General features: G+C 43.3%; 1 protein-coding gene across 4 annotated transcripts; it reads right to left on the reverse strand.

Moving 5' to 3' along the window:
- Positions 1-827: 827 nt before the first annotated feature.
- LOC133509357 (pleckstrin homology domain-containing family A member 1-like) lies at positions 828-27,907 on the reverse strand. Of its 4 annotated transcripts, none has more exons than XM_061836196.1 (13): positions 27,596-27,907; positions 21,048-21,280; positions 20,540-20,596; positions 20,397-20,442; positions 16,383-16,480; positions 15,884-16,015; positions 14,372-14,512; positions 12,479-12,547; positions 11,992-12,056; positions 11,856-11,919; positions 10,348-10,437; positions 7,806-7,879; positions 828-4,157 (listed from the first exon to the last, which is right to left on the reverse strand). In XM_061836196.1, the coding sequence occupies exons 2-13, from the start codon at positions 21,186-21,188 to the stop codon at positions 3,914-3,916; spliced, it is 1,221 nt and encodes a 406-aa protein (XP_061692180.1). In that variant the 5' UTR covers positions 21,189-21,280; positions 27,596-27,907; the 3' UTR covers positions 828-3,913. The 4 variants fall into 4 exon arrangements, with proteins under 4 accessions (XP_061692180.1, XP_061692182.1, XP_061692179.1 ...); XM_061836198.1 differs by lacking the exon at positions 27,596-27,907 and adding an exon at positions 7,168-7,242 and having other exon boundaries at positions 21,048-21,275; XM_061836195.1 differs by lacking the exon at positions 7,806-7,879 and having other exon boundaries at positions 27,596-27,906.
- Positions 27,908-27,931: the final 24 nt, after the last annotated feature.

Below are 27,931 nucleotides of genomic sequence, written 5' to 3' on the forward strand. Positions count from 1 at the left end.
AAGCAAGAAAACACATTTTCTCTGAGGTTTTTGATTAATTTCATGATACAGAACTCTGCAAAGTGAATTTGATTTTCAAATTAGAGAAAACAAGTTGAATTTTTTTTTGTCTGAAATAGGACGTCGCAGACAACAAATGAACCATGTGTTTAGCATGTATTTTACCATTGCAAGTCCTTATTTCCAAAATATATCTAACAGATTGTCTTAAAAATTGTTTTTATAAAAAAAAAATGCTTAGTTTTTTTGCTATGTTATGATGATAGTGCTTCACAGCGTATTTTGAGAAAAGTTAACGTCACAAAAATTGGGTCCTAGGTAATCTGCAAGGTTTCTTGGTAGTCACGGTGTTCCATGTCTTTCCTTTGGCCTTGGCCTTTTTTGGCTTATGAAGTCTAAATTAAAAAATCCTTAATGTAAGCAGAACTGAAAAAATGTCAAGCTCACACGACCAGTTTTAATTCTACATGCCAAACTTTGATGAAAAACCCCGCCATAATACAACCTGTAAACCATGTCCTCTACAAATTTTGAGAGTACCAAGATGGCGGCCAATGGCTTCAAGCAATCGACATACCGCTCGATGTGCACGCGCTATCCTGTCTTTTTTTTTTTTTTTTTAAATATATCAGTGGTTCTCTCCGCGCCTGCGTGGGTATTCGCAACCGAACAACCGCCATCAAAGCACCACAGTGAAGGTTGCAGTCTGACCACAAGAGGGCAGAGGGAGCCCGGTTGAGTGGCAGGCTCACCCACACACCCGCCATTACTGTGGGCCCTACATGAGCACAGCACAGTACACTGAGTAAATATTCAGCACTCCCATGCACATTTCCACTGTTTATTTAATCCACATAATAAATAGAGACAATCCAGAGCTATGACACCAGACGGGAATGGATATTAAAATAGCTTGGGATGTGAAATGATTCAAGTTTGAATGGTGAGTACTGTATATTAATTGGACCACAGCAGAGAGGGGGTCCGCTACGGTAACACATTAGCAACGAAGCAAAGAAGCCTACATGTACTACACAGCACATATGTACAAAAAGCAATGGAAAAATAAAAAACTAAATCTGAAAACACTCATGCGGACAAAGAGCAGCTCTGGATGAAAAAAAATCTAGAAATAGGAGAATTAACTGACTTGTGTTGTGCTTCCTTTCGACAGCATAGCAAGTACGTTAAAGAATGGATGTGAAAGGCGAGCACGACATTTTTGTCTCGATGGCTTGAAGAAACGATGAATCAACAACACCGCACAATGAATCGCTTTTGTTTTTTTTTTGCCCATCCCAAGTCGGGAGTCATTAAAATATACAAGATTTACTTGTCTTTTTAAAACGTGTTTTTAATGGAAACAGCAAAATGACAAAAAAAAAAAAACCCGAAAGAAAAGAAACCTTGCAGTGCTTTGAAGACTGGTGCACTACTCTTAGCGGTGAGGCTAATGGACCTTTCCGACCTGTCAATCACTTGTACAATAATAGCCAATCAGATAGCCGCGTTGTCTTAACCCCTGGCTTGACACGCCTCTCTCGCCATATTCTCCCACGAGCAATACTGGTTGTCAGTAGCGTGCGCTTGGAAAATTTAACGTTCAAAGAAAATGGTCCTCACATGCGCTTGGGGAACGTGCGATTCTGATGAAAGATATCCGGCTAGGTTACAAGGGGCACGCTTGATTCATTTACCAAAGCCTAAAACACAGTTGAAGTATCTACGATGGATTAAGGCTCGCGGAAGAGCGCGCGTACAACTAAATGTGAACAATATCAACAAACACAATGCTGTATGTTCGAAGGTAAGTGAAGGAGAAGTATCTTCTCGGAGTTTGATTGAATTATTATCAGTGCCTTATATATTGGAGAACAACTCTCACTTTGTTAGCGTATCACTGACCCGCTGAACGAAGTGTGTCATGTTTTATGCCAACGAGTCGTGTTTGTAATACGTAAATGCGAGATGTCGTGGAAGAGAAATGTCTTTGTATCAAATGGGACTTTTAAGAAAGCGCACTGGGTTCCATTACCAGCCAAGTCAAATGAATACACCCACTCATTTTTAAAGACCAGAATGATATTACTCGTGACGTTTCCAAGCAAAAAGTACTCACCCTGCTTTACATGCTCAGTACGATTCCACTATTTTATCCTGTTGGATTTCAATATGAAGTTTGTGAGGTGTCAAATTTTTTGCATTGATCACCAACATTTCGGTGTAACACTGACATTGCGTCCAAAATCTTAGTTCCGTGTACGTACCCTTGCGTGAAATAGTTGAGACCTCCCTGTAGAACTCTCTTGGACATAGTCCGACACATTTGGCAAAAAAACATACCCCAATATTATCTGGAATACGCGATATGAGGATCCAGTTCAAACCTATTCTGTTCAGTCGCCATTTTGCAAGATTGTGGGGCATGGCAACTGTATCTAAGGGGGGCAGAGCTGAAGATCGCCAGTCGGAAAGGTCCATTGAGCTCGAGTACGTAAAACTTTTAACCGCTGCAACAGACACACACAAAAACACACATTTAGTCTCAACATAGACTTATTAATATCATTTGCCTCATAGCTTATTTGCCCAAGTCATATTTGGCTTAATGTAACGGCACCAATAAAAACACAAATCTGCTTGATATATATATATATATATATTTTGTTTTTTTTCCGTTATGTCTGTTTAATTCTTGATCATGGTAATCAGCAAAAGTTGAATTGAAAAAACTGGACTCTCGTTAGTTGAATTTTTTTTTTTTGTTCACAGAAAACCTTTAAAAAATGACTTGGGCAATTATGCTATTAGCGTGGTTGCGGGTAGTCCTAAAACAGTCAAGAACCAATGTATGAAAAATCCAAACGGCGGGGCTGGAGAGTGACACTTGTTAAACAAAAACGGGGTTAAGTCCAGTGTTAAGAGAGTGTAAGAACCACACAGCTTATTTATACTCGGTCCATTAGAGAGATGAAAAGATCAGTCCTCTTGTTTTTTTTTTTTTTGTTTTTTGTGATCCCTAAACGCTCCCTTTTATTCTTGGCACTTAGTGGTCAAAGAGGTGCATCCTCGTGAAGCGGAACACGCCCTCGATATCCCAAGACAGCAGGACCCGTTTTCACAGTGACATCGGACCGCACGGCCCCTTTTCTCCCCCGCTAGCTACCCTTTATTTCGCTAATGAAAGGAGATGCTAATAATTCAGTAAAATGGTTGATAATAGTACGGGGTTGTCGATTTCCGCGCAGTTTGAGCGCTTTGACTTTCTGATCAACGGTGAAATTGGAAAGCTAACGAAGGCTCGCCGTCCATATTGTTAATCAGGCTGAGTTTAAGTTGAGCGTACTGCTTTTTTTGGTTGATAGACAAGGGGAAGGTGTTAAACTTTTGCATTTTAGCATCTCAGCTGATGTGTTTTTTCCTTTAGCTCCTTTTTTTTTTTTTTTTTTTTTTAAAAGACACCACTATTGAACTCAAGCAGCGTAAGTAAAGGTAACGACAGGGAGAGTCTGAGCTGGAGTGGTCTGATGTCACGGCTGAAAAGTGTCCATTCGTCATTTCGTTTGCCGAATAAATACGCCAAGGTAAATAAATGAGCGGGTGGACTGCGGGTGAAGACTGGGTCATCTTTGGCACACAAGTTCAGGAGGATGACCCGTCTTTTTTTTCTTGTGTGTGTGTGTGCTAGCACCGACAGCACCAGGAAAGGAGGAGGTCGTAAGTTCAACGCTGGCCGCCTCGTGTCCCCTACAACAATTGCTCACTCCGTCAGCCGTTTTGGGTCGAACTAGTCCTGCTCAGACCTCGCTCACCGGCAGGTCGGCGTCATCCAGGTTCAAGGGGGGCTTGGGCTCGGGCGCGTGCGGCTCCAGGGCGCTCCGCCGCCGCCACGGCGACTCCTCGCCGGAGGGGCTCACTTCGCCAGCCGCGTCTCCTGCAGGGAGAGGCGGGCTGGGGTGCGGCTCCGAGTGGGCCGGGGTAACAGGCTCATGAAGTGCTCGCTGTCCCACGCCAGGCTCCGAGCGTGGGCCGCACGCAACGGGGGCGGCGGCGGAATCGCCCCAATCTGGCTGCCCGGGTGGCGCGGAGGATACGGGCGAGCGAGGGACGGGGGGGCCCGCGGGGGTGCGGTAGAATGTGGAGCGGCCGGTGTGCTCCTGCAGAACATGAGCAAAACCCAATACAAAAAAATAAATAAATAAGAAGGCACATTCTGGACATTATTAGAAATAAAAAAAGGTGTTAAAAAAATGAGACCAGCCTGTGAGGCCCGGATGAGGCTTTAGCAGTGTTGGTGTGGCAGGCTGGAGGACGGAGCATTGTTAGAGTGAAGATGGTGGAAGTAAATCAAGTAGTAGTAGCAGAAGAAAAAAGGTAGTGGAAGGAGTGGAGAGTCAACAGGTTTTTAGTTTGGTAGTCTGGACATGTTGCGGAGGAGGAGGAAGTAGTAGAAGGAGGAGAAGGACGAGGAGGAAGCCTTAGGAGGCCTCCGTGCTCAGCAGCTTGTCGCTCTCAGATTTCAGTCTCTGGAAACACACAGCACACGCATCAGAGGATGGAGCCAGGTGGCAGCGGGCAGTTGGGCAAATGCTGTTGACGTAAACCCGACTGTGTCTCATGTCAATAGACGAGGAGTACAGAACGTGGGCTTGTGCAGGATTCGGCGGTAAAGTTAATGGTTTGATGGCTCCAACGTGTTGTACGAGGGAGAAGGAAAATGTCAAATATGTATGTACATCACGAGCCTATTTTGATTAGCTCCATCAAATTTGAAAGATTTGAACTGAAATATAGTTGGGTTTTTTTCCTCGATCTAGCGGAATCTCCAAAGTGGGGAAAATAAACTTTCCTGAACAATAATGAAGAAAATTTACAACATAGCTGTATAAAGTGCAGAACATTGTAAAGATTGAACAATAAAATTAAATGCATAAAAGATTATTTTCAGATTAAAATACTGTGGGTACACAAAAAAAAATTCAGACCCCCTTACATGTTACTGACTACTGTATACTGATCAAAGGGTCTGAATACTTATGGCTGTGTGAGATTTCAGTTTTTCTTCCATCAAGCTGCAAAAACTTCTGTCTTTTCTGTCAATATGAGGTGCTATGTGTATATTCATGAGGAACAAAAACAATAAATGATTTTAGCAGATGGGTGCAATATAACAAAAAGTGAAAAATTTAAGAGGTTCTGAATACTTTCTGTACCCGCTATATATTCATCCTTTTCCTGAGCTGGTTATCCTCACAAGGGTTGTGGGAGTGCAGGAGGCACAGAATATAAACTACGTTTAAAGCTGGTGGCACGATAGTCTTGTGGCTTGACCATCTGCTTTACATTTAAGAGATTCTGGGTTCGATTCTCAGTCGCTCCCAGGATCTTTTTTTATTTGACCTCTCAAAAGTTTAGTGCGTCGGGGGAGTTTCTTTGGGCAGAGAAGCGTGGGCCCGGGGTTGGAGCAGACACTGAAGTGACGCAACATTAAAATTTTCTTTGCAGTTTGAAAACTTCATTTCTGTACCTTTAACTTCTCTTTAGGGCAGTCAGGAATGCTAAAATTGTACTTTAAAAACTATGCAGTTAAAACAGGTTTTATGATGGCAAGTTTGACCCGAGAGTAAATTAAATCACTTTACATCATCAGACGTGATTTGACTGAATGAAAAAAAGGCTTGATCAAAGGATGATCACCAATTTTAACGTGGAAGTTTTATAAATTGTATTATGAATGAAATATATCTTGTACATCTATAAATAAATGCTATTCTGTTTTCAAAATGTGCACAATATGATTCATTATTTAGGTGCATACCTTTACCCCAAAAAATTACAAATCCAACTAAGTAAACTACTCACTTGAATTCAGATTTGCATCATGGCATGCAAGCGTGCTTTCACAGCGTGTAAATCGTATCCATTAAAAAACGTTTTCATTTCTTGTTTCAGTAAATGATTGAAACGCATGAGTGTCGTTATCAGTAAATAATACAGAGATTTTTCCAAGTAATTGCTTCTGAACTCTCACCGTCTGCAACTGGGGTTGTCTGTTGGCGTTGGGTTGAAATCTTAATGTAGCAGCTATGGCAAAGTTAGTTTTCGTTGCTTGCAGTTCTTTAATGTGTTTTTGTCGTTTCACGTGAACTTCCAATGCCTTGAAACCTCCTGATCCATAGTCAATAGTATCCTGACCCCACGTGCGCAATGCTTTACCAGCTCGATGGATTTTGCGAATGAAGTTGGCAACTTCCTTCTTTGCAACTGTATCGACGATTTCTCGTTCCATCCAATCCCATTGGAACTTATTTTTGACATATCCATCAATTTCGTTCACTCGAGAGGCGTCTTTCGTCTCAAACACCGCAATTGTGTTTACTTGCAAATGGCCCCACGAACTGCCTCGTATACAACAAGCGTTTTCATTGGTCAGGAGGAACACATTCGACCAATCAACAGACGTGTATCTAATCTTCCACCTCGCTTCCAAAAATCGGACCGGAATATGAATGAGTGTGGATTCTGGCGCGGGTTCCAGTCGGAATATTGCAGATTTTTTTTTTGTTTATGTTACAATCAATGCAATTTAAAAACAGGGAATTCTGCCTATAACCGGAAAAATCACAAGTTTGAATCATTTCCTATGAGAACAAATGTTAAGAAATTAGAACAACATGTAATTCGATAGGTGTCACAATGCAATATATCCCACTTTGGAGGTTCCACATACTCGCAGTATCTCAGGTTAAGTTTTATCGTGATTTAGTATTTCAGGGGGTCCTCGGTTTATGACGTTCGTAACTTAAATTTGCACTCAAGTCAGAATGCGGCACAGACCATCATTAGGTTAGACTAATGTAGTCAGTCATGATTACAGTAAATATTTGCACGAAAAATAGTTGTCGGTCAGAATATATAAGGCAATAAGATGAAAAAAAATAGTAACAAAATCTTACGCCGCAGTGCAAACTCGTTTGCAACCTTCAATCTTCTCTAATCTTCATATGTCGGGACAGTCATAAACAAGGAACCCCCTGTATGCAAAATTAAACATGTACAGTACTTACGATGTTAGTGCACAATTAGTGATAAGGGAGGTGAGGGAATAAAAATACTGCTGCATTTATGGGGGAAAAGGTGGGTGGGGGGGGGGAGAAAAAGACATACAGGCTTCGAACAGGAGGGAGGAGGAGACACAAGCAGGAAGTCACACATCTAAGACAGGTGCTCAGCTGCAGCAGGCTGCAGAGAGAACAGAGGGCAACAAAGGAGGGAGGGAGAAAGAGAGAGAAAAAAGAAGATGTGAAAGACTCACAGAGTGCAGGGAGAATCACATTCGTGTCGCAAGTGTGTGGTGGCATGTATTTGCGTCGTTTTACAGCAAATCATGGCGAGTCAAAAGAGGTGCGGGTGAGGAGGGGGTGGGGGGCGAGAGTCGATTCAGGGTTAGATGTCGTGACTTCATCTGCTGCATGTGTGCCATGCTTGTGGCCAAGTCAACTCAGCGAGTAAGCAACGTGACCAAACGTAAAGCGGGGAGCATGAAAGAGGCAGCGGGAGGCGTGGAGGAAAGAGGAGGAGTGCTTGTTGGGTTATCAGCCACGTTCAAGGTGTGGTCGGGTTTATATAGAAGGGGGGGGGGGGGGGGGAGCGTCAGATGTGTCGTGATGAGATCTGATCTGCTCTCGAGGAGGAGGGGCCGGCCAGTGAGTAGAAAACAGCGTTAAAATCAAATAAAAACGGAAAGTTTAAAAAGGGGGGGTTGTTTTTTTTTTTTTTTTTGCTAATTAGACGAGCTGACGTACGTGCTGCTGCACTCCCCAATTCGAGACGTATACCTCTGTATACAGGGGTTCGACAGCCGTCTGGCCTGCCGCATCTGCAACAACACAGCGCAAAGCAGGGTTAGAGCAGATGGGCTGTCTGCCCGAGGAGAGAGGGGGGGGGGGAGAGAAGGGGATGAAAAAGATGCGAGAGAGAGTGAGAGAGAGAGGGAGAGAGAGAGAGACAGGAAGACAACAGGTGGCCGAGGAGGGGAGGTCGAGGGAACAGCTGTGTCACCGAGTTGGGTACACATGTAGAAACAAAACAAGATGGAGGTGGCCACAGAGCTACCGTTCCACTCTCCCTGGTGACACGAGGATCCTTCCATACTCTCTTGATTATTTGAGTTGTCATGTGGCATGCGGTGAGGGACGTCGAAGGAGTCAGTTCAAAGTCATTACATTCACTTCATGCTCAAAACTTCGACATTAAGCCCCTTGTCCACATTTTCGCAGCACTATTCAGCTCCGAATTGAGCCTGTCGAACATGACACGCTACAGTACATTTAAGACTCACCAGTTACAAACGCGCCTACTGCAGAGTTATAGGAGGAGTAGCAGAATTAATAGATGAAATCGTTTGTTGAATCGCTTTACAAGAGTTGACAAAGTCTACTAGTACAGGGATATTAAAATGAATATCAAGGATATGACATAAATGCTCAAATGGCTTTTATAGCCTAGGTGGACTGCAGACAGCAGTGGGATGGAAAATTCCAGTAGGGGTCCGACAAGCAGGAGACGATCCTTGAGGAATAGGATTGGGCATCGAGAATCAAGAGCCGATGTGGTTCTACCGGAATCATTCAAAGCAAAAAATTTCGGTTCCCAGTTTCGATGCCCCCTAACAAGAGAGAAGTGAAAACCAATGAAGGATAACGTGCACGAAGATGTGCAAACAAGTCTTAACTTTGTTCAAATATATGACCTTGGAATAAGATTATATTGTGGAAAGGGAACCTTCACCTCTGATCTGGTCCCTTCTGCTGCGAGACTCAGCCTACTCCACATGGAGGTTCAGAAAAGTCAACTCTCAGTTAATTGGGTGAGTGGAACACTAAAATACGTCAATCCCAACATTGAGGAAGCTAAAGTAAATGTTTCCACTTTTGTAGTGATGGTTTTAGCGCTTATTTTCATCTTCACGCCAAGGCAAGAGACAATGATGGGGGGGGGGAAGCTATTGAAGTAAAACTTCAAACGTTAAGCTAGCAACTTTATATCACAATAAATTTGGACAAAATTCACAAATAACTCTTTTAAGAATGCTATAGTTAACTTTTAGATGAAACATCCATCCATTTTCTTAGTCGCTTATCCTCACGAGGGTCGCGGGAGTTCTGGAGCCTATCCCAGCTATCAACGGGCAGGAGGCGGGGTATACCCCGAACTGGTTGCCAGCCAATCGCAGGGCACATGGGAGACAAAGAGCCGCACTCACAATCACGCCTAGGGCCAATTTAGCGTGTCCAATTAACGTTGCACGTTTTTGGGATGTGGGAGGAAACCGGAGTTCCCGGAGAAAACCCACGCAGGCACGGGGAGAAAATGCTAACTCCACACAGGCGCGGCCGGGATTGAACCCAGGCCCGCAGAACTGTGAGGCCAACGCTTTACCAGCTGCTCCACTGTGCCGCGTTAGATGAAACAATTTATGAATATTAAGTCACCTGGGTTACTTCCGCACATACGGCCTTTTAGTTAACAGTTTAGAAAGAATCCCAGTTATATGTTCAATTTAGTCCCAGCTGTGGGCTGCTAAGAAAATATGACCCGATATGAAGATGGATGATCATAATTTCAACACCCTTTATTGAAACCATGCAGACGTTTTTGACCCAACCCCCGAAAAGAATCGGGACCGGAATCGCTCAAATTCAAACGATGCCCAAACCTAGCGAGGAAGTTGGGTGGGAAACGTCCCAAGATGTTGCAGAGAAAAGTCTGGCTCACTATTGGCAGCAGTGGAAGTTACCAGGTAACGGTTAGCTGATTAACAGTAAGTGCTCAACTAGAGATAAAGTATCGGTTCTGATAAAAAAAAAAATAGCAGTGAGTAAAAAAAAAAAAAAAAGATGGTTAGGAAAGGAGTACCGTGGTTTGTAGTTTTATGCTCTACGATTTTTTCCCCATATCAAATAACGTGCAGGAATTTCTTTTTTTGTTGTTAGATGATTTTTAAACAATATTGAGGGCTTATGGAATCAGAGTTTGAGGATTATTCAGATTAAAATTGATTCGGGCAGTACCACTTTTTGACACAATTCAGCTGCAACACTCCAAAGAGTGAAGATAGACACCCTTAGTTAAGCTCAGTCCCACTGGTGATTTCACAGTCATTCTAAAGTTAGGAAAAAAAAAGATTTCAATAAATGCCTTGCTGAACTGAACACTACTGCTTGGTGGAAATGAGGCTTTTGACTTTCACGGAGGCCGTAGTTGTGAGTCAATAATGTTTGGGGTGCATCACTTCAAGTAAAACTAATGATGATGGCGTTGTTCTGTTGCGTGAGTGACACATACTGTGGCAGCAGACCTCCCGGGCCCACGCTGGGCTACGATGGCCCCCGAGACGGCCTTGATCCAACTATGCATTTCCTCGGGGCTGTCCGCCTAGGAGATCCAGTTTATCATGTGTGAATCTTTGGTCAGCAAGTTTTGAAATACACTCAAATACAAATACGGCAAATTTATTTTCAAAATGTGGAAAAGTGTGCAGGTGAATGTTTTCCACTTACACTATACAGTGAAGAAAACGAGTATTTCAACATCCTGCTATATTGCAAGTTCTCCCACTAGAAATCATGGAGGGTGAAAGGTCCACTGTTGGAGCAATCATTAGAAAATGGAAGAAGCTAAACATGACGGTCAATCACAATCGGAGTGGAGCCCCATGCAAGATATCACCTCGTGGGCTCGCAATGATCCTTAGAAAGGTGAGGAATCAGCCCAGGACTACACAACAGGACTTGATCAATGACCTGAAAAGAGCTGGGACCACCGTTTCCAAGGTGACTGTTGGTAATACACTAAAACGTCATGGTTTGAAATCATGCATGCCATGGAAGGTTCCCCTGCTTAAACCAGCACATGTCAAGGCCCGTCTTAGGTTTGCCAATGACCATTTGGATGATACAGAGGAGTCATGGGAGAAATTTTGTAGTCAGATGAGACACAAATGGAACTTTTTGGTCATAATTCCACTAACTGTATTTGGAGGAACACGAATGATGAGTTCCATCCCAAGAACAGAACACCATCCCTACTGTGAAGCATGGGGGTGGTAGCATCATGCTTTGGGGGTGTCTTTCTGCACATGGACAGAATGACTGCACTGTATTAAGGAGAGGATGACCGCGGCCATGTATTGTGAGATTTTGGGGAACAACCTCTTTCCCTCAGTCAGTGCATTGAAGATGGGTCATGGCTGGGTCTTTCAAAAAGACAATGACCCGAAGCATACAGCCAGGAAAACCAAGGAGTGGCTCCGTAAGAAGCGTGACCTAGCCAGTCTCTAGCTCTAAACCCAATAGAAAGTCTTTGGAGGGAGCTGAAACTCTGTGTTTCTCAGCGACAGCCCAGAAACCTGTCTGATCTCGAGAAGATCTGTGTGGAGTAGTGGGCCAAAATCCCTCCTGCAGTGTGTGCAAACCTGGTGAACAACTACAGGAAACGTTTGACTTCTGTAATTGCAAACATAGGCTACTGTACCAAATATTAACATTGGTTTTCTCAGGTGTTCAAATACTTATTTGCAGCTGTATCACACCAATAAATTGTAAAAAAAAAAAAAAAAACATACATTGTGATTTCGGGATTTTTATTTTTAGATTTCTCACAGTGGACATGCACCTACGATGAAAATTTCAGACCCCTCCATGATTTCTAAGTGGGAGAACTTGCAATATAGCAGGGTGTTCAAATATTATGTATGTACAAATTATAGCTTAATAGCATGGCATCAATAATGAGAACTTCTAGTTTAAATCTACATATTTCCAGTGGTTGTACATACATTGAATTTACTGTACCTGAATGTAAAATGTCCGAGATGTGGTGACCACCTCGAACAGATTGTCACGCATCATAATGTCACTGTAACGCAACAAGAAAGATAAACCTCCCACATCTTTACTGTCTCAATGAAGAACTACACTTGTTCAATACCTTTGCTTGCACTCTTGCACTTTGTGAACTTCCTTCAGCGGGATCATCCTCAGCGGCTCTTTCTCCTGAAGGTGGGAAAAAAAAAAAAAATGGTAAATGGGATTAACGGTTTCATTTGCAAGCGCATTGTTCTAAAATCTTGGGATGATAAGGAGACAGTCTTGTAGAAGACAAAGAGTCTCTGTCCTCAGGGCCTTGCGTTATCTTCAGCACAATGAATACGCGCATGTGTGTGTATTCGTGTGTGCGGCTTAAGCTGACAAGAGAGGACGGAGGCCGGAGGGGCACGAGGCATGACAGGACATGTGAAAGGAGGCAGATGAAATTCCACTGACTGCAGATAAAACATGCCAGAACACAGCGCTCTGTGTAAGTCGTTCTTGCCTGCCTCGCAATTCAGAGCGGATTAGAATGAGTGTCATGGATGTAAAAAAAAAAAACAAGCAGGATTCTTAAAGAGCGTGTTGTAACTCAAGAGCCAATTTACCAGATCTGACTTGAAGTAGCTCATGGAGTTTTCCTCCAAGAGGAAATATCGCCGTTTCCAGTTCCTCATCTGGGTGAAGGGAAAATGCAGTCGTTAGTTCACAAGACACATTAAAGTTACTATTTGCATTCCGTGCATCAAGTGCGCTCAAATCTTTGGTGTATCTTATGGTTCATTTTTTTTCCCCCCACAGTATTAAACTAATGGTATGATAATTATTGAGGTATTGTGGGAAAGCTCACGGTATTGAGAGATTGACTGTACAAGTGGGGCGAAAATGTGAAAAATAATCTTGCTTAAGTAGTTTTCTGTGCATTTTCCCATAATTCCTTTCTGTGAAAAAAAAAACATATTGCCTCGCACTTCTATCCTCTTCCATCCAATACTTACGTACATTTATATACCTTTGTTTGCATTGATATATGTATTTGTATGGCGTGGCTCTATTGCAGCAATTCATTTTTGGTACTACTACAATGTATAATATGTTGTAATGGGGAGTTGGAGTTGTTATTATCTCTCTTTGTGATGTTTTTTTCACCCACAACGTGCAACTCGGGATAAACACTCACTAATATACCACTACAGAGAGCTACTGTTACAATTACGCTTTACACGATCAGGATTATTAGGACTGATCAGCCATTACAAAAATAATAATAATAACCAATCCCTGATCCGATTACAAGATGGAGCAATGAGTGTATTTGAATGACCTGTTCATTTACTGTATATAGATATGTACTTAATTGGTCGAAAAATATATATTTACAATAAATAATGTATCTTTGTTCATCTATTTATGCCAGTGAGGCATGGTGACAAACAGAATAAAGTTATGGTCTTCTATTATATGGCAGTAAGTGCATACAGCAATTAATGTATCTACTTTTTGTGACATTTTTGTTTGTTGGTGTGCCGTGGGATTTTTCAACTGTAAAGTATGTGCCTTGGCTCCAAAAAGGTTGGAATTTGCTGGGTTGGTCAAATCATCTGTTCCACAGAACGGCAGCATGTATACACACAACCACTAGTGCTAGCACTAGCTTGCTCGGCTACGTTTTGCTGATTGCTTGCGAGCCGTGTTGTATTAAAAGTAACGTATTTTCCGGACTATAATGCACACCGCATTATAAGGCGCAGCTCCAATGAATGGCCCACTTTAAAACTACTTTCATGTATAAGGGACACCACATTATAAGATGCATAGAATAGAAACTAGAGTAGAGGCTGGGGTTACGCTATGCATCCATTAGATGGAGCTGTACTAAAGGCTCAATATTGATCCATATATAAGGCGCACCAGATTATAAAACCATGGGCTTTTGAGAAAATTAAAGGCTCTTAGGCTTAGGTGCCCCTTATAGTGCGGAAAATACGGTATGTGAACATACCTATAGCAAGAGATGCGAGAAAAAAAAAAAATCACTTTTGCATTCTAATACAATAATGGTGAGGTGGAGGAAATTACTACATAAAAGGTTCGTGATCGGCTGATACCAAATCGCCGCAAAGTCCGTTTACAGTATAAATGAAAAATTTGTGGGATCATCTCGTCGAAAGGGGAGCGGTGGAGCCCAGGGAGGGCCAAGCTAGTGGGGCTTCTTGGTGGCCGGGATGGGGAATCGCGAAGTAGAGGTCCAGTATGAGCTGATGCCGGCCAGTCGGTCAGCATTTGGTAGGACAACGGCCGGCCCGAACAATAAGGCACCTCTTGGCCAATCGATTGCAACAAGACGCTCGGACTAGCAAAAAAGGCTATGCTGTAGCCTCGGAAGGGTCACGTGGGCCAGTTAGCCAATAAGTGACCTCACACACATGGTCACATGGGTCATGCATTTATGATCAGATGCATTTAAAATCTTAATGAGGAAGTAGAGTACTGTAGCTTACCACGGCGCCTTGCTTGACGCAATAGCCCGACTTGATGACCACGTGGTCCTGGGTCGGCCTACCCAGAAAGTATGGCAGTTGGCTGTGCGACCGATGCATGGCCTCGCGCTCCGCTCGCTCTGTCCCATCGCCACCTTCATGCTGGAAAGGGTGAGGAAGATTAATTTCTCTCCAGTTGATCGTTGAAATTTAAAGAGCATGTTAATGTGACCTTCATGAGTGGAGGAGAATAAACAATAACCAGCTGTAAATTGTAAATATTTTATGCAGTTGAGCAACAAAATTAATTTATCTCAATTCAGTGCTACCTAACAGGACTGAAATGGATCATCATCGCAACTGCACATCAGGATAAGCGTTGGGCATTGTTGGAATTTGAGCAATTCCAGTTCTTCCTTTCGATTCTGGTTCCAAACGATTCTCGACTTCAATTCTTTTCGGGGGCTGAGTTAAACGTTTGCATGGTTTACAACCCCCATTCCAAAGAAGTTGGAACGTTGTGTTGAACTGAATACAATGATTTGAAAATCATGTTTAATCTATATTTAATTTAATACACTACAATAAGATATTTAATGTTCAAACTGATAAGCCTTGCTTGGCATTTGCTGAATGTAAAGATTGCCATGCGACTCTTTCTACAGTGAATACTTGGTTCTCGAATGTCTCTGTTCTCGAACAAATTGGTTTTCAAACGAAAATTTCTAGATTTTTTTTACTTCTGTTTTCGAACGAAAATCAGTACTCGAACGCCCTGGACAAAACGCAGAAATAACATAAGGCGTGCGGCCCGATCAGCTGACCCACAACACACTTTGTTATTGTAAATTCAAACGCAAAGCGCAAATCCCGGAAATAACACAACACGTGCAACCAGACCAGCTGACCTTGTTATTGTGAATTCGAATGCACAAACCCGGAAATAACAACGCGCGTGGCCCGATCTGCGCCTTGTTATTGTGTGTAACACAGCCTCTGTACGCAGACGTGTCCCGGTAGCTACATTTGTAATGGGAAATATCGATTCGCTCCTCAAACCACCTTCTGGAACGGTTTGTGGTCGAGAACCGAGGTTGTACTGTATTTTCTTGCCAGTATGGTAACATTTTATTTTACTTTGGTTTGAAGACTAAAATAAGTGCTAAAAACTATTAGTGCAAGACTGCAACCCACCGTTGAACTTGTTAGCTACCTTAATGTTGGCATCGACACACTTCCAATCAGTTCAAAATTGGTTCTCTACTCTCAATGCCCAAACCTAGTCGGCATTTTTAAATTGTACGGGTTTGATAGACATTTGGGTCCGCGCTGCAGTCTATCTATTTATCTGCTTTATGTTAAAAATAACTCCAAAAACAGAAAATGACTGTTTTCTTCATATAAAAAGCATTGAATATTGTCAAGGTTGCATACCCCCCCCCCCCCCCCACCACCCAAAAAAACAAGATGTCACACAAAAGCTGTTTAGTGGCTTGAGTTTGTCTTTATGACACCCGTGTGGGCCGTGTTTACCTGAGTCTGGGTAACAATGGGAACCCCTCCTATGATCTCCGTCTTATAGGACACTTGTTTCTTGGGTCCCACGGCATCCTGCAACGACTTGTGGTTTTCAGAATTCTGCTGGGAGTCTGAGACCTTTGGAACCTGAAAAACAGAGACATGCCACATTGATAGAAAACACAATTTTCCTCCTGAAAAAATTAAAAGTTGAAACAAACTGTGCAGACAAATATCTGCATGTGGAGATGCTTGACATGTTTTATTAATGTTGTTCTGGAAGGCTAAGGCAACACGGCGAACAAAAGCAAGCAGCCTTTTATCCCTGGACTTGACTCAACTACTATACAGCATCCGGTTAGTCAAGCTCACTCCCATTGACTTTTATTATCTCAGAACCCTCAGGAAATAAGGAGCAATTTTCTTTTTCAAGTGACTCGACAGTAAAAAGGGTGGCTCATCTGAAGTGAAACAAAGGAAGTGTATCCCACGTGACAGCCTTTGTTAACCTCACCGTGATCTTAGTAGCTTTATTGAGTGCGTTGACCCAGTCCACCAGGTCCTGCTGATCATTGGCCTGCAGGAATACTTTCCTCATCCCGGCATTGATGACTAACAGAGCCAAACAAAAAAAAAATTGCAAGCGCAGGGTTAAGCTTGAGCATTTGCATTGAAGTTACCAGAGTACAACTAGTAGAGAGGAAGCGGTCATGTCAAAATCGTTCCTGGATGCTGGCAGACTTCTACTTTGAGAATATTTTTCCAGCAGAGATAATCTATCCAACAAAGTACAGTAAATCTTTTGTCTGTTTATTTTCAAAACACGAAGTTCCTCAACCCGTGACATTACAGCTAAGCATGAAATTTGGTCAATTTCTTAAAATTGTGTAACTTCAATGGGACAATATTATAAAATTTGCAAAGTATTGTTTAACCCTATACAAAGAGCTCTTTAAAAAAGTGCATTGTCAAAGACATTTTTTGTACTTGTGCATAAGGCTGCACAATTGCGTTACCTTCTTCTGAAACCGCCTACTCATTTCTCAGCATGACAAAGACACACACAAAAAACCCCTTGAGTTCAAATAAATATTGAAACGCCTTGTCACAGAGCAACTACAGTATTTTTATGTCAAATGGTGATTAGCGAGGAGAGAATAGTATTTAGTACATCCTGTCTCAGGTTGTCCATTTTCATAGCATGGAGGATGTGCCAAGTGAAACCGTCACTTTCTTCTAAATGCGGCATCTGTGTCAACATCTGGTCAGGTAATTGTGCTCGAGCCAGACCTTGCTCTTCCACTTTCCCCCACTTTACCATAAATAATCGTGTGAACTGAGCTGCTGCACTCTCTCGCCCCACGGATGCGTAGCGCTCTGTGGACACATGTGGGAATATGCTGGTGTGAGTCATTCCCACAGACTGAAACGGGTGCTAGGAAACGTAGCCCCCACCGGCTCACTAATGGTGTGTCACCGCCAAATACAATGGCACCCCATCCGGTCTGGTTTGTCTTTTTTTTTTTAAGGAATAGATGGAGCGGCAGTACCCATTGATGTATGCAAAACATGTGGTCTACAAATGGTGAGCATAAAAATAACTTCTTGACATCTGTGAATCAGGTCCCGATTTGAGTGGTGACATCCTGTCAGAAGTCCAGCGAGGTCCATGTGCACAGGCGCGCACACACACACTCGCAAGTCAATTCCTTGTCATAGACGAGCATTTCCTGCAATTGAACCATTCGAAATAGGACGATAAACAGACTACAGTCTTACTCAAGTGTTTCGTGCTTTAGTGAAGATCACAAAACTGGCTTGATAACATTTCCTCATTGACTTGCGATGTTGGCACTACGTGCCTTTAAATCAATAAAGCTGAGCTGCGTGCTTGGGCCCAGGTTAGAACTTCTTCAGGAGGGGAAATTCGTCACCCGCTAGAGGTTTCGTCTCGCTCCGACCTTGTCGGGCTGAGTCATTAAGAGTTTTGTTGTTTCACGGTTGTTTCATCTAACTTTACTGCCAAGCTCCACCCACACAAAATGATGAAAAAAAATTCTTTGAAATACAACACCCAGGTGTCTCATATACGTGATTCAAAATTGGTGGCAATTGAATAAAATCTCTGAATTTGTCTTTGAAGGACTCCTGAAAAAAAAAAATGGCCAAAATAAGCCTTAACATGCCTGCTTCAAATCAAAATGGCAGAATTCTGTGTAGGATTATGAGTTTACTGCATGGGAAAGTTCTAAAAGTGGCGATTTATTCACAGGCAGACTTTGGCGCCATGTTCCACCCACACACAAAGACAAAAATTGAAATCCCTCGCAATTTAACGTCACACATCTGCCTTGTATTTTTGCTTCAAATTTGATATTAATTGGACAAACTCTCTCTGAGTCTTTCAAGGACATTTGGGAATAGCAAAAATCACCACTTAAACCTAAATGGCAATTTCCTGCATCCTTTCTGGTTGAAGTTCTATGTAGAACGGCACGCTTAATGACTGGTTAACTCATCTACATCACAGTTCTGAGGACCGGGGCTCAAATCCCAGCCTCGCCTGCGTAGACAGGGTTCATACTCAGTCGGACCCAAAAAAATTAAGGGCTTTTTAGGGCCATTCTTAGGGGCTGACACGAAAAAATTTAGGGCCGACACGAAAAATTTAGGGCCATCGTGGGAAATCAAGAGTAAGGAAAAAAGACTCACCCAATGGTGCCATCGGCTGTTCTTGGTTCATCAAAGGTTCCAGTACCTCAGTACCTGTGACAGTGATCACCTGTCGCCCCTTGTGGTAGTTCTCATTGATATGACCATTGTCAACGTCTTCACATAACAGTATACAGAAAAACTGATTCTAACTACAATTGCAACTATATACACAAATGTCTTCTACTGATGTCTGTCTCAGCACCCCTACGAGTCCAGCTCCTTGAGCCTACCCAGTGCCTCCTCTATTTGCTGCTACAGAGGTGCCAAAGAGGCTCTCTTGTCCTTTGCTCTGCCTCTGAGTGCATTGGGCTCGGTGATAAACCTCAGCTTCCTCTTTTCTTCTGCCTGCTCACACAGCCTGTCAGCCTTCTCAATAAGCATAGATATGCCAGTCTCTAGTCTGGCTTTTTTGGCTTTGAGGCAGTAGAGATGAAAAGTGGGCAGCGATGCCAAATGTAGCCAGGTACGAAGTCTTCCTTTCCCCACAGTGGTAGTTTTTAGCAATGTCACTGTCTGGGAACATGACTGCAAACACTTTCGAATTATTTTCACAAGATTTGTAACTGTAATGGCTGCAGATCAATTTTAAAGTCCACACGATCTCTGCCTTTAACGAGTCCCCCTTCGTGTATTGAACTACGTTCAGAGCCTGACTTCTGGCTGGTTGAAGTCGATGGCTGGACAACTGTAGGTGCGCATGCACTGATAGTACCACTGCCTGAAGTTGATGCTTCACTATCTTTATATTTTAGAAACAGATTCATACCAACGGAAGATGAGAGAGTCTTCGCCAAATCAGCGTGTCTCCTTTTTTGCCGGTGCAACTCCAGCGCTTTGACGCCCATCTTTCCTAGCTGGTAGCTCTGCTTGCACAGATGGCAGTAAAACATGTGCCGATATTTTGCATTTCGACGAACCCAGCTTCCAAACTCCTTACTTTCAACCCAAGCATCTTGAAAAATGCACTTCCCCATGATACAAGTTGGATCGATGAAAGACGTAACGAAGACGAAGTGAAATGCCGACTCACGGAAACGAACAATGCAATATCAACGACAAGATGGCGACTCGTTGTCAACATGGTGACTTCTGTTGACAATTTCCGGCTGTTTTAGACGCCAGACGGATTGCTATTTTTTTTTAAATAAAAGATAATTTTTTTTTTCGGGAGAATTTGGACGGTAGAGGTCCTCCCTTTGATTTTTCATCATTTAAGGCCTTTTTAGGCGCTTGACCGGTTTTCGCGGATTTTAAGGACTTTTAGGAGCCCCTAAATGCACCTTTGAAAATTTAGGGGTTTTTAGGGACTTTTAGGGATGCATGCGAACCCTGGTAGATGATGCATGTTCTCCCTGTGCACTTCAAACTAAAATGGCAGACTTCTTGGATCTTTGAGATATTTTTGCAGGTCTCTAATCATGATTGCTATGCCTACCAAATATCACAATGCTACAGGAAAATGACTTCGGAAGCTGAGAAAATATGAACAACATAAATCTAGGGGGTATTTCAACACACATACATGTTATTGAGACACAGGTATAGTAGGGGATCTGTTTTAATTGTGAAAAATACACCTCCTTTAATATATTATAGCCGACATCCTCTTCTTATATCATGAAACAATTCAGACTGAACAGCCCAATTTTATTTCCAACTGATACTACATGCCGTACATACTAATATTTGGTATCGTATCTTCATTTTTGCATCATTGTGTCACTCAATGTGCCCTTGTGTTACTTCACCCTACTCCAAAATCATGTCACCAATTTAGTACACAGAAAAAGTGCAAGAATAGTGGCTTTCTTACCAAAACAGAACTCTGCCTTTGGCCGCAGCTTAGTGGCATCGCTGACCTAGAAATGAACAAAACTTGTAATTGTTAGCTTTCCAGTAAGTCAAATCAAAATATTTCCCATAGCGTTAGTCCTCATCAGGGATATTTTGGCTTACCTTAGAAATGTAAGTGAGCTTGAGGGAGCCCACGCAGTCCGCGCCGACTGGAAGATTCTGGGGAATAACGACGGGAAACTTAAATAACATATAAATAAACATCAGTGAAAAGAAATTGGATTCCAGGCTTCTTTTTACGGTGCGGATTGTGACTTTAACCTCATTAAAAATGTAAGCCTTTGCATTCTATAAAAAGAAAAGCAGCCAGTGAATTATTCAAACTTTCTTTGGTTCTACACCATCTATGAATACTTCATGCACTTAAACACGCTGCCATGCTAAAGCGGCGTGATGACAATCAAATTGCAGACGTGGCGACAACAGCGAGGTTGAGCTGACTCCCTCTCTTGACTTAACCGATGCATTGAGCTCCTCATAAAACAGTCGTCTTGCAGTCTACGAATGTTGATAGGCAGCCTGATAACAACTGACAATGTAGGCGGGGAGCTTCTTGGATAGAGTCCTGATGCTAGGTGCTAAGCTAACACCCCCTCTGCCCCATGGTTACCTGCGGGTTGTCCATGAACCACACCAGGCTGCCCTGCTGTGTGTCCAGGATGAAGTAGCGGCGTAGGAACTTGCCGCTGCTCTCGTGCTCCTCGATGTCCAGGAAGCCACAGATGCGATTCTGCCGGTCCACGTAAGGCATTGCGCCACCGGGACATTCCCTGGCCTGCTCGGGCCGAAAAAGCAGAGGAGGACAGGAGCGGAGGGGGGGGGGAGAAGCGCAAATAAGAACTCCTGGGAAGAAAAGAAAGAGGAAAAAAATGTGAAATTGTCCTTATATTGGTTCCATTTCTTTTAGGCTATCCCACAATGTTTTTGGCGTGATTGACAGTGAGAGCTCAGTGGGCTGCCAGATCACGTGACCCAAAACAAAACCTGCCCCACCCACTTTCTCTTGCCCTGTTTTTTTACTGGGCACGTCCCCATTTTCCTTCCCTAGTGCACACACACACATACACACTGTCACATTGTATTCCATCTCCTCCACATACCCTGGCTTGCTCTTTCTTCCTGCTTTTTCACTCACTTTCGATCTCGCTCTCCTTTTTTCATTCCCCCTATCCCCTCCCGACTGCGCTCTCGTCTGATTTGGCAAGCCTCTGGCCTGCCCACTCAGTCTCCTCCCCCTCCCTCCTAAAGGAGAGCGCCCACTCGAGCATGGTGAAAGGGAGAAAGACATGACAAAAAAAAAAAGAAGGAAAAAAAAAACCCTTTCGGGAGTGTGTTAACCCCTGCGGGAGATGAAGTGGAAAAAGACAGGGAGCACAATTTAACCTGCAGACATATGACACATACCTGAACACGACATTGCACTAAAGCAAACTACATTGCCGTATACAGTTGAAGAACATTGAAACTGCACAATTTGTACATTAAAACTGCACGATTTGAAGTTTGACCTACATTCAGTGGAAAAATACACCTCTCTCACCTCACAGTAAATATACAACAGTGATGGCAAAAAGTCTGAACAGTATTGTGCAATATTTTCGGGCACTACAAAAGGTGCAGAAAAACACACAAATCAGTGTTTTTTGAGTGAATAGCTGAGGGGAGGTTCCACAAACAAATGGGTGAATTTGTGAATAGCTAATTGTGATCAGGCGAGGGCTCACTTTGTGTCGATGTGAGTATGTAGTACAGTTGTGGGAAACTTCTTTGTGCACTAGTATGGGGGTTCAAATCCTCCCCACCTGTGTGGAGTTTGCATGTTCTCCCTGTGCCTTTGTGGGTTTTCTCCGGGCACTCCGGGTTCCTCCCGGATCCCAAAAACATGTATTCATTGGAGACTCCAAATTGCCCCTATGTGTGCTTGGGAGTGCGACTGTTGTCTGTCTCCATGTGCCCCCATGATTGGCTGACAACCAGTTTAGGGTGTGCCCTGCCTCCTGTCCGTTGACAGCTGAGATTGGCTCCAGCACTCCCGTGACCCTCATGAGGATAAGGAGCTCAGAAAAAAGATGTATGGATGACAGTAAAGCATATTCAATGGCACTTAAAATATTGGCTATATACCATTTTTAAACATTTGATTATGGCCACATATCCTGTAACATCCATCCATCCATTTTCTTTCCCGCTTATCCTCACAAGAGTAGCGGGGAATGCTAGCGCCTAATGCAGCTGTCAACGGGGAGGAACCAGGGTACACAATGAAATGGTTGCCAGCCAATCGCGGGGCACATGGAGACAAACAGCCGCACTCACAATCACACCTAGGGGCAATTTAGACTGTCCAATTAATGTTGCATGTTCTTGGAATGTGGGAGAAAACCCACGCAGGAACGGGGAGAACATTCAAACTCCACAAAGGCGGGTCCGGGATCGAACCCGGGACCTCAGAAATGTGAGGCCAACGCTTTCCAGCTCATCAACTGTGCCACCCTACCCTGTAACATTACATTGCTATTTCCGAAATAACTAATAGATTTTTTTTCTTCAAAATATGAAGAAATTCATCAAGCCATGCTTTCCTGTCTGAAATAAGTTTATTGACAACTGTATAAGTCTAACTAATGAAGACTCAGAAAGCACGTTCCAATGCCAAGTCCTTTGTGGGTGGGCGTAGCGTTACTGTAAGCATACTGTGACTTCAGATTGTTTAAGTTGCCCGACTATGCGAGTGCGATCGCTTCTCGGAAAGAAACGCAGATAAAGACGCTCTTTCTCTGTGGCATTACGAGCGCTGTGCGGGCGGACGGGGACAACAAATGGCCCGGTTGTTGTGCAGCGCGGAGTCTGAAGTGCTGAGACCATCTCAGTTAGATGCGACATGGACTTCAACAGTTTCTTACACACATACAGAGACTGTGCAAAGAAGATAAGCATTAAGCACAAAAAGAAGTGCCGATTGTTGGGCGACTGTGACAAACGTTTCTTTTTAGTTGAGCCTGCAAATGAGGTTCTGAGGCCATGTTTAGTGCCAAAGAAATATTTATCACCCAAGTAAGGGAAATACAAACTCCATCCATCCGTTGTCTGAGCCACTTATCCTCACAAATGTCGCAGGAGTGCTGGAACCTATCCCAGCTATAAATGGGCAGGAGTCGGGAAACACCCTGAACTGGTTGCCAGCCGATCGCAGAAATACGTACTTCCCAAAAAAGTTGGGCTATTTGGCTTTCGGATTAAATTGCAGGATGAACCTAAAAAGGCACGACAACTTTTACGTTTATCCCAACCTCACATCCTGTGAATCTTCAAGTTCTTCTTCTCTCGGAGAAAGGGAGCTAGAGGGGAGAGAGAGGGAGAGAGAGAGAGAGCGAGAGAGAGAGAGCGAGAGAGAGAGAGAGAGAGAGAGAGAGAGAGAAGAGAGAGAGAGAGAGAGCGAGAGAGAGAGAGAGAGAAGAGAGAGAGAGAGAGAGAGATCTGCTCGATCTCTCTCTCTCTCTCTATCTCTCTCTCTCTCTCTCTCTCGCTCTCTCTCTCTCTATCTCTCTCTCTCTCTCTCTCTCTCTCTCTCTCTCTCTCTCTCTCTCTCTCTGCTACAACCTGCTGATGACATTCTGCGATAATCAAGGTCAATGGCTACATGCCTCTATGAAAATCCTGTTTGAAGCCTTGCAATGATGAGAAACGGTTGATTAGGGCTGCAAAAGGGGTGAAAGTGTTAATTGGAATTATGAGAATTGATGTCAATTAAGACGGCAGTTAAGGATCTTTCAATTGAAAGGTTATCGTTTTCAAGCACAATGTTAAATATTTTGGATTCATCAAAATAAAGACATCCATGCAAAATAGCTTTCTTTACTCACATAAGACATTGCAGTACCTAGTGAAGAGCATGATATAGAGGACTATTTATAGGTCAAGTGTCATCCCTATAAACATTCTAAAATAGATATTGACATGAAAAATACAAAACATTATTCACTTCAATGTCCATACAACAAAATAAATAAGAGTGGAGAATGGGTCATCCATGTGCAAAGTTGCGGAAGTGTCATTCGACATCCAAGTGGTCGCCATATTGGCTGCATCTCCTGCCCGTGACGTCACCCTGGACATTCGCCATTGAAAACACATGGTGGACTCTACTGTGGGAGACGAACACGCCCCTTCTGACGCGGAAGCTCTTTTCGAAGAAGAGAACATCTCACAACCGAGTGAAGTTACCGGGGCAATACAGACCTACCTATCATTTGGAACCCACAAAGCTCTTGTCCTTTGCACCCAGGCAATCCATTTTTCACGACAAACCCAATCTTTCGGAAAAAGTATGAAGAACGAATCCATCCTCCAGAGTGTTCGACCAATATCCAGCGATGCAACGAGCCGGCATTTTGGCTCACACGAAGGAACAACGAGCTATCTTCCCGCAGGTAAAATAGAAAGAAACGAGTCCGCTTGAGCGCGCTACTGCCTCCGTCACTTCCTGCTTCCTGTCGAAAACAAATCCTTCGAGACGATTTTCATGGTGGGAGTTACATAAAGCTGTATACGTCAAAATCATGTTTTGTGATGAAAAAAAAAAAAAGATGGGTCCATACTGGCTCCTGTTTTTTTTTCATTATTAACATCCTAAAAATCATCCATTTTATGACACTTGACCGTTAAATACCACTTTTAACTGAATCGGGAAATTTATTATGCGATTAACGTATCAAACACCTGCTGTGGATTTTATTGTTCAGTTGCTCATTAGAGAAGAGCAAGTTGTAAAAAAAAAAAATAGTTCAACATTTAACAGTGAGGAAGTGCATTCAAAAGTTAGAAGGTCACATTATGTGCACTTGTAAAGGTTATAATGCGTTTTAGGTTCCTTCTGAAAATTCACCTAACATCCCTAACCCGCTCCGTGAGTAGTATATATTGAGTGAATTTAGAAAGCGTGACATGAGAGCCAAAAGCAGATGGTTACAAGGGAAGAGGAGGTAAGTGTTCTTGCAGTGGTGGGTGGGGGGCTACATGGACAGAAAGCCAACATTTGCTGTGCCTGGGCTTTTGTGCCCTGCGTCACGTGGCGGCCAACTGGTCATGCAGGGACAGTGGTGGGTCATAAAAAAAAAAAAAAAAAAAAAACGCATGGGCCAGCTGGACACCTCGGCAGAGTCAATATTTTCATTTAGATGGTCATCTCAAGCCCCTGTTGTAAATAACAGCTGCCGCCGAGCAAGGGAGCTTGCATGTTTCTCGTGGGGCAGCGGTCTGTTGGGTGTGAGACGTTCTGCAAACCCAGCACACAAGAAGGCAAGCAAAATAGCTGAGCCTCAACTTCCAGTTTCCACCAATTTGGTAAGGTGACGATTTTGTTTTTTTTTTAAACACCCGTTTCTTAGTTCCCAAGCCTGCCTGTGTGGGGTTTGCATGTTCTCCCCGTGCCTGCATGGGTATTATTGGGGCACTCTGGTTTCCTCCCATGTCCCAAAAACATGTAACATTAATTGGAGACTCTAAATTGCCCCTAGGTGTGATTGTGAGTGTGGCTGTTTGTCTTTATGTGCCTTGCGATTGGCTGACAACCAGTTCAAGGTGTACCCCCGCCTCCCCCCCCGTTGACAGCTGGGATAGGCTCCAGCACTGGATGGATAGTTAAAGTGGCTACAGGTTCACAAATGAGGATGAGAAGCCTTCAAAACCCCCACACCCCCTAAAAAAGCACCGAATACCCATCTTCTATTTGCAATATTAAATCTCTGTTTAGTATGGAAGTAGCACAATTTGGGCATCAATATCTCCTATTACCCCAAGTTGGGACCAACTTGTGGAACACAAACAGTAGAAATGGTCAAACATCGAAATGTTTCATGTCTTGGAGCCAGGCTCTCCTGTCTTAAATCACAGAATTAACTCAGCATTGTAAAGCGATGCGAGTATCACTTTTAGTGTTGTAAAGCAGCACGAGTGTCACAATGTGGTCGTCTGTCAAAGCGTACAACTTATATGATGAATAAAGTTTTTGTCAGTACTTTAGTACTGACAACATATTGGCACCCTTTCCCATTTATCCCCCTAAAAATCTCTGGAACCCATGATCTGATTTTCATTCCAACGAGTCTCTGCATTTTGACATTTTTGCAAACGCTGATCACAATGTTAGAACCATATCATGCACAAAATACAGACGCAAACATACATAACACGCCCAACTAATCACAACTACAATGGTCATAAAAGTGAGAGCATTTTAATCAGTTGTTTTGATTTGCTTTCAAGACCGTCTCTCTAAACACATCGATGTGAAACAGATTTGAAACTGTACTGTACTTAAAAAATAATAATTGTGACTTTGGCTTGACTTTTATTACATTAGTCGACGAAAAAAAAAATTAACCGTTCAACCATTAATGTGTAACCTTTTGTGTTCATAATTTACAATAATACAGTGCTGTTAATGTATGGCTAAAGTATACGGTGAATAAAATAAAATCTGGTGGTTTTGATGGGTTTTTATTCATTTCGATGGGTAAAAGTTCCATTTGAAATCTCGGCGAACCCCCACAGACGGAAGTGACTGAGGCGTAATGACAAAGCTGACGGTGAGAGGTGTCTTAAAGGGGGTCAAAGGTAAACTTTCCAACACAGTCATGCTCACTTTCTGCCTCGAATGAAGCACCTCGGCGGCCCGAACAGTTTTGACAGGCTTCGGCCTCCCTCCCTGCAATCGGTCACCTCGGACTCGGTCTACTGCCCCGTGACTATCAACAGCACACCGTGAATAAATTAAACCGTTGACACCGACTATGACCTGGGTAATAGAAACAGCTGAACGAGCGAGTTAGCATACATTTTAGCAGCAAGTGCCTTTTAAGTTAACCAGAAGGATTGGCTAGCCTGCCACTAGCCCCCGAACGAACGAGATGTACTACCTATCTAGAGATGCCTACAGCACACAACCATGACAAAATAGTGTAATTTTCAGGCTAAAAAAAAATAACAATTGAATATAGAAGTTTATTTTACAGGATAACCAGGTCGGTTAGGCTAACTCGTGCCGAGTGCCGCTGCGAGGGGTTCCCAGCCATTAAACGCATCCCGAGCGGATTTAAACACACGCAGCTCCGTTCAACGCCTATTGCGATACTCCCCAAAGTCAGTCGCCCGACTTACCCGCAAAGGGTGACCTCGGTAACCGCCTCGCAGTTGCTTGGTGGGAGGTTCGCCCTTCTCCGCCTCAGCCCATCTCTGATCCAGCAACAACGGAGCCCCGAGCACCGCGGGCGCCACACAACGAGGAGGAGCGGCGGAGATCGTCAACAGTGAAGATGGTCACTCTATTGATAGCCGAAAAGCATTGCCTTTTCGAAATGCTGACGAAAATCAAAACGAGTACTTATTTATTTTTAACTTTATCATCTATTTATCACATAGCCAAACGCGTCCAGCTATTTGTCTGTATGTTTTGCTGATCCCAAAGTGAGAGTTCTTCTTCGCTTTAACCTCTCG

This window comes from Syngnathoides biaculeatus, chromosome 12 (genome assembly GCF_019802595.1).
Source record: "Syngnathoides biaculeatus isolate LvHL_M chromosome 12, ASM1980259v1, whole genome shotgun sequence".
NCBI lineage: Eukaryota > Metazoa > Chordata > Actinopteri > Syngnathiformes > Syngnathidae > Syngnathoides > Syngnathoides biaculeatus.

Excerpts from the sequence above, each read along its gene's own strand:
- LOC133509357 (XM_061836198.1), bottom strand. The coding sequence starts at position 21,188 with ATGCCTTACGTGGACCGGCAGAATCGCATCTGTGGCTTCCTGGACATC. Across the intron at positions 12,057-12,478 it reads GCTACTTCAAGTCAGATCTG|GAGAAAGAGCCGCTGAGGAT; the intron begins GTAAATTGGCTC and ends TCCCACCTTCAG. Across the intron at positions 4,158-7,167 it reads CTCCCTCCTGTTCGAAGCCT|GAGCACACCGGCCGCTCCAC; the intron begins GTATGTCTTTTT and ends CATGTTCTGCAG.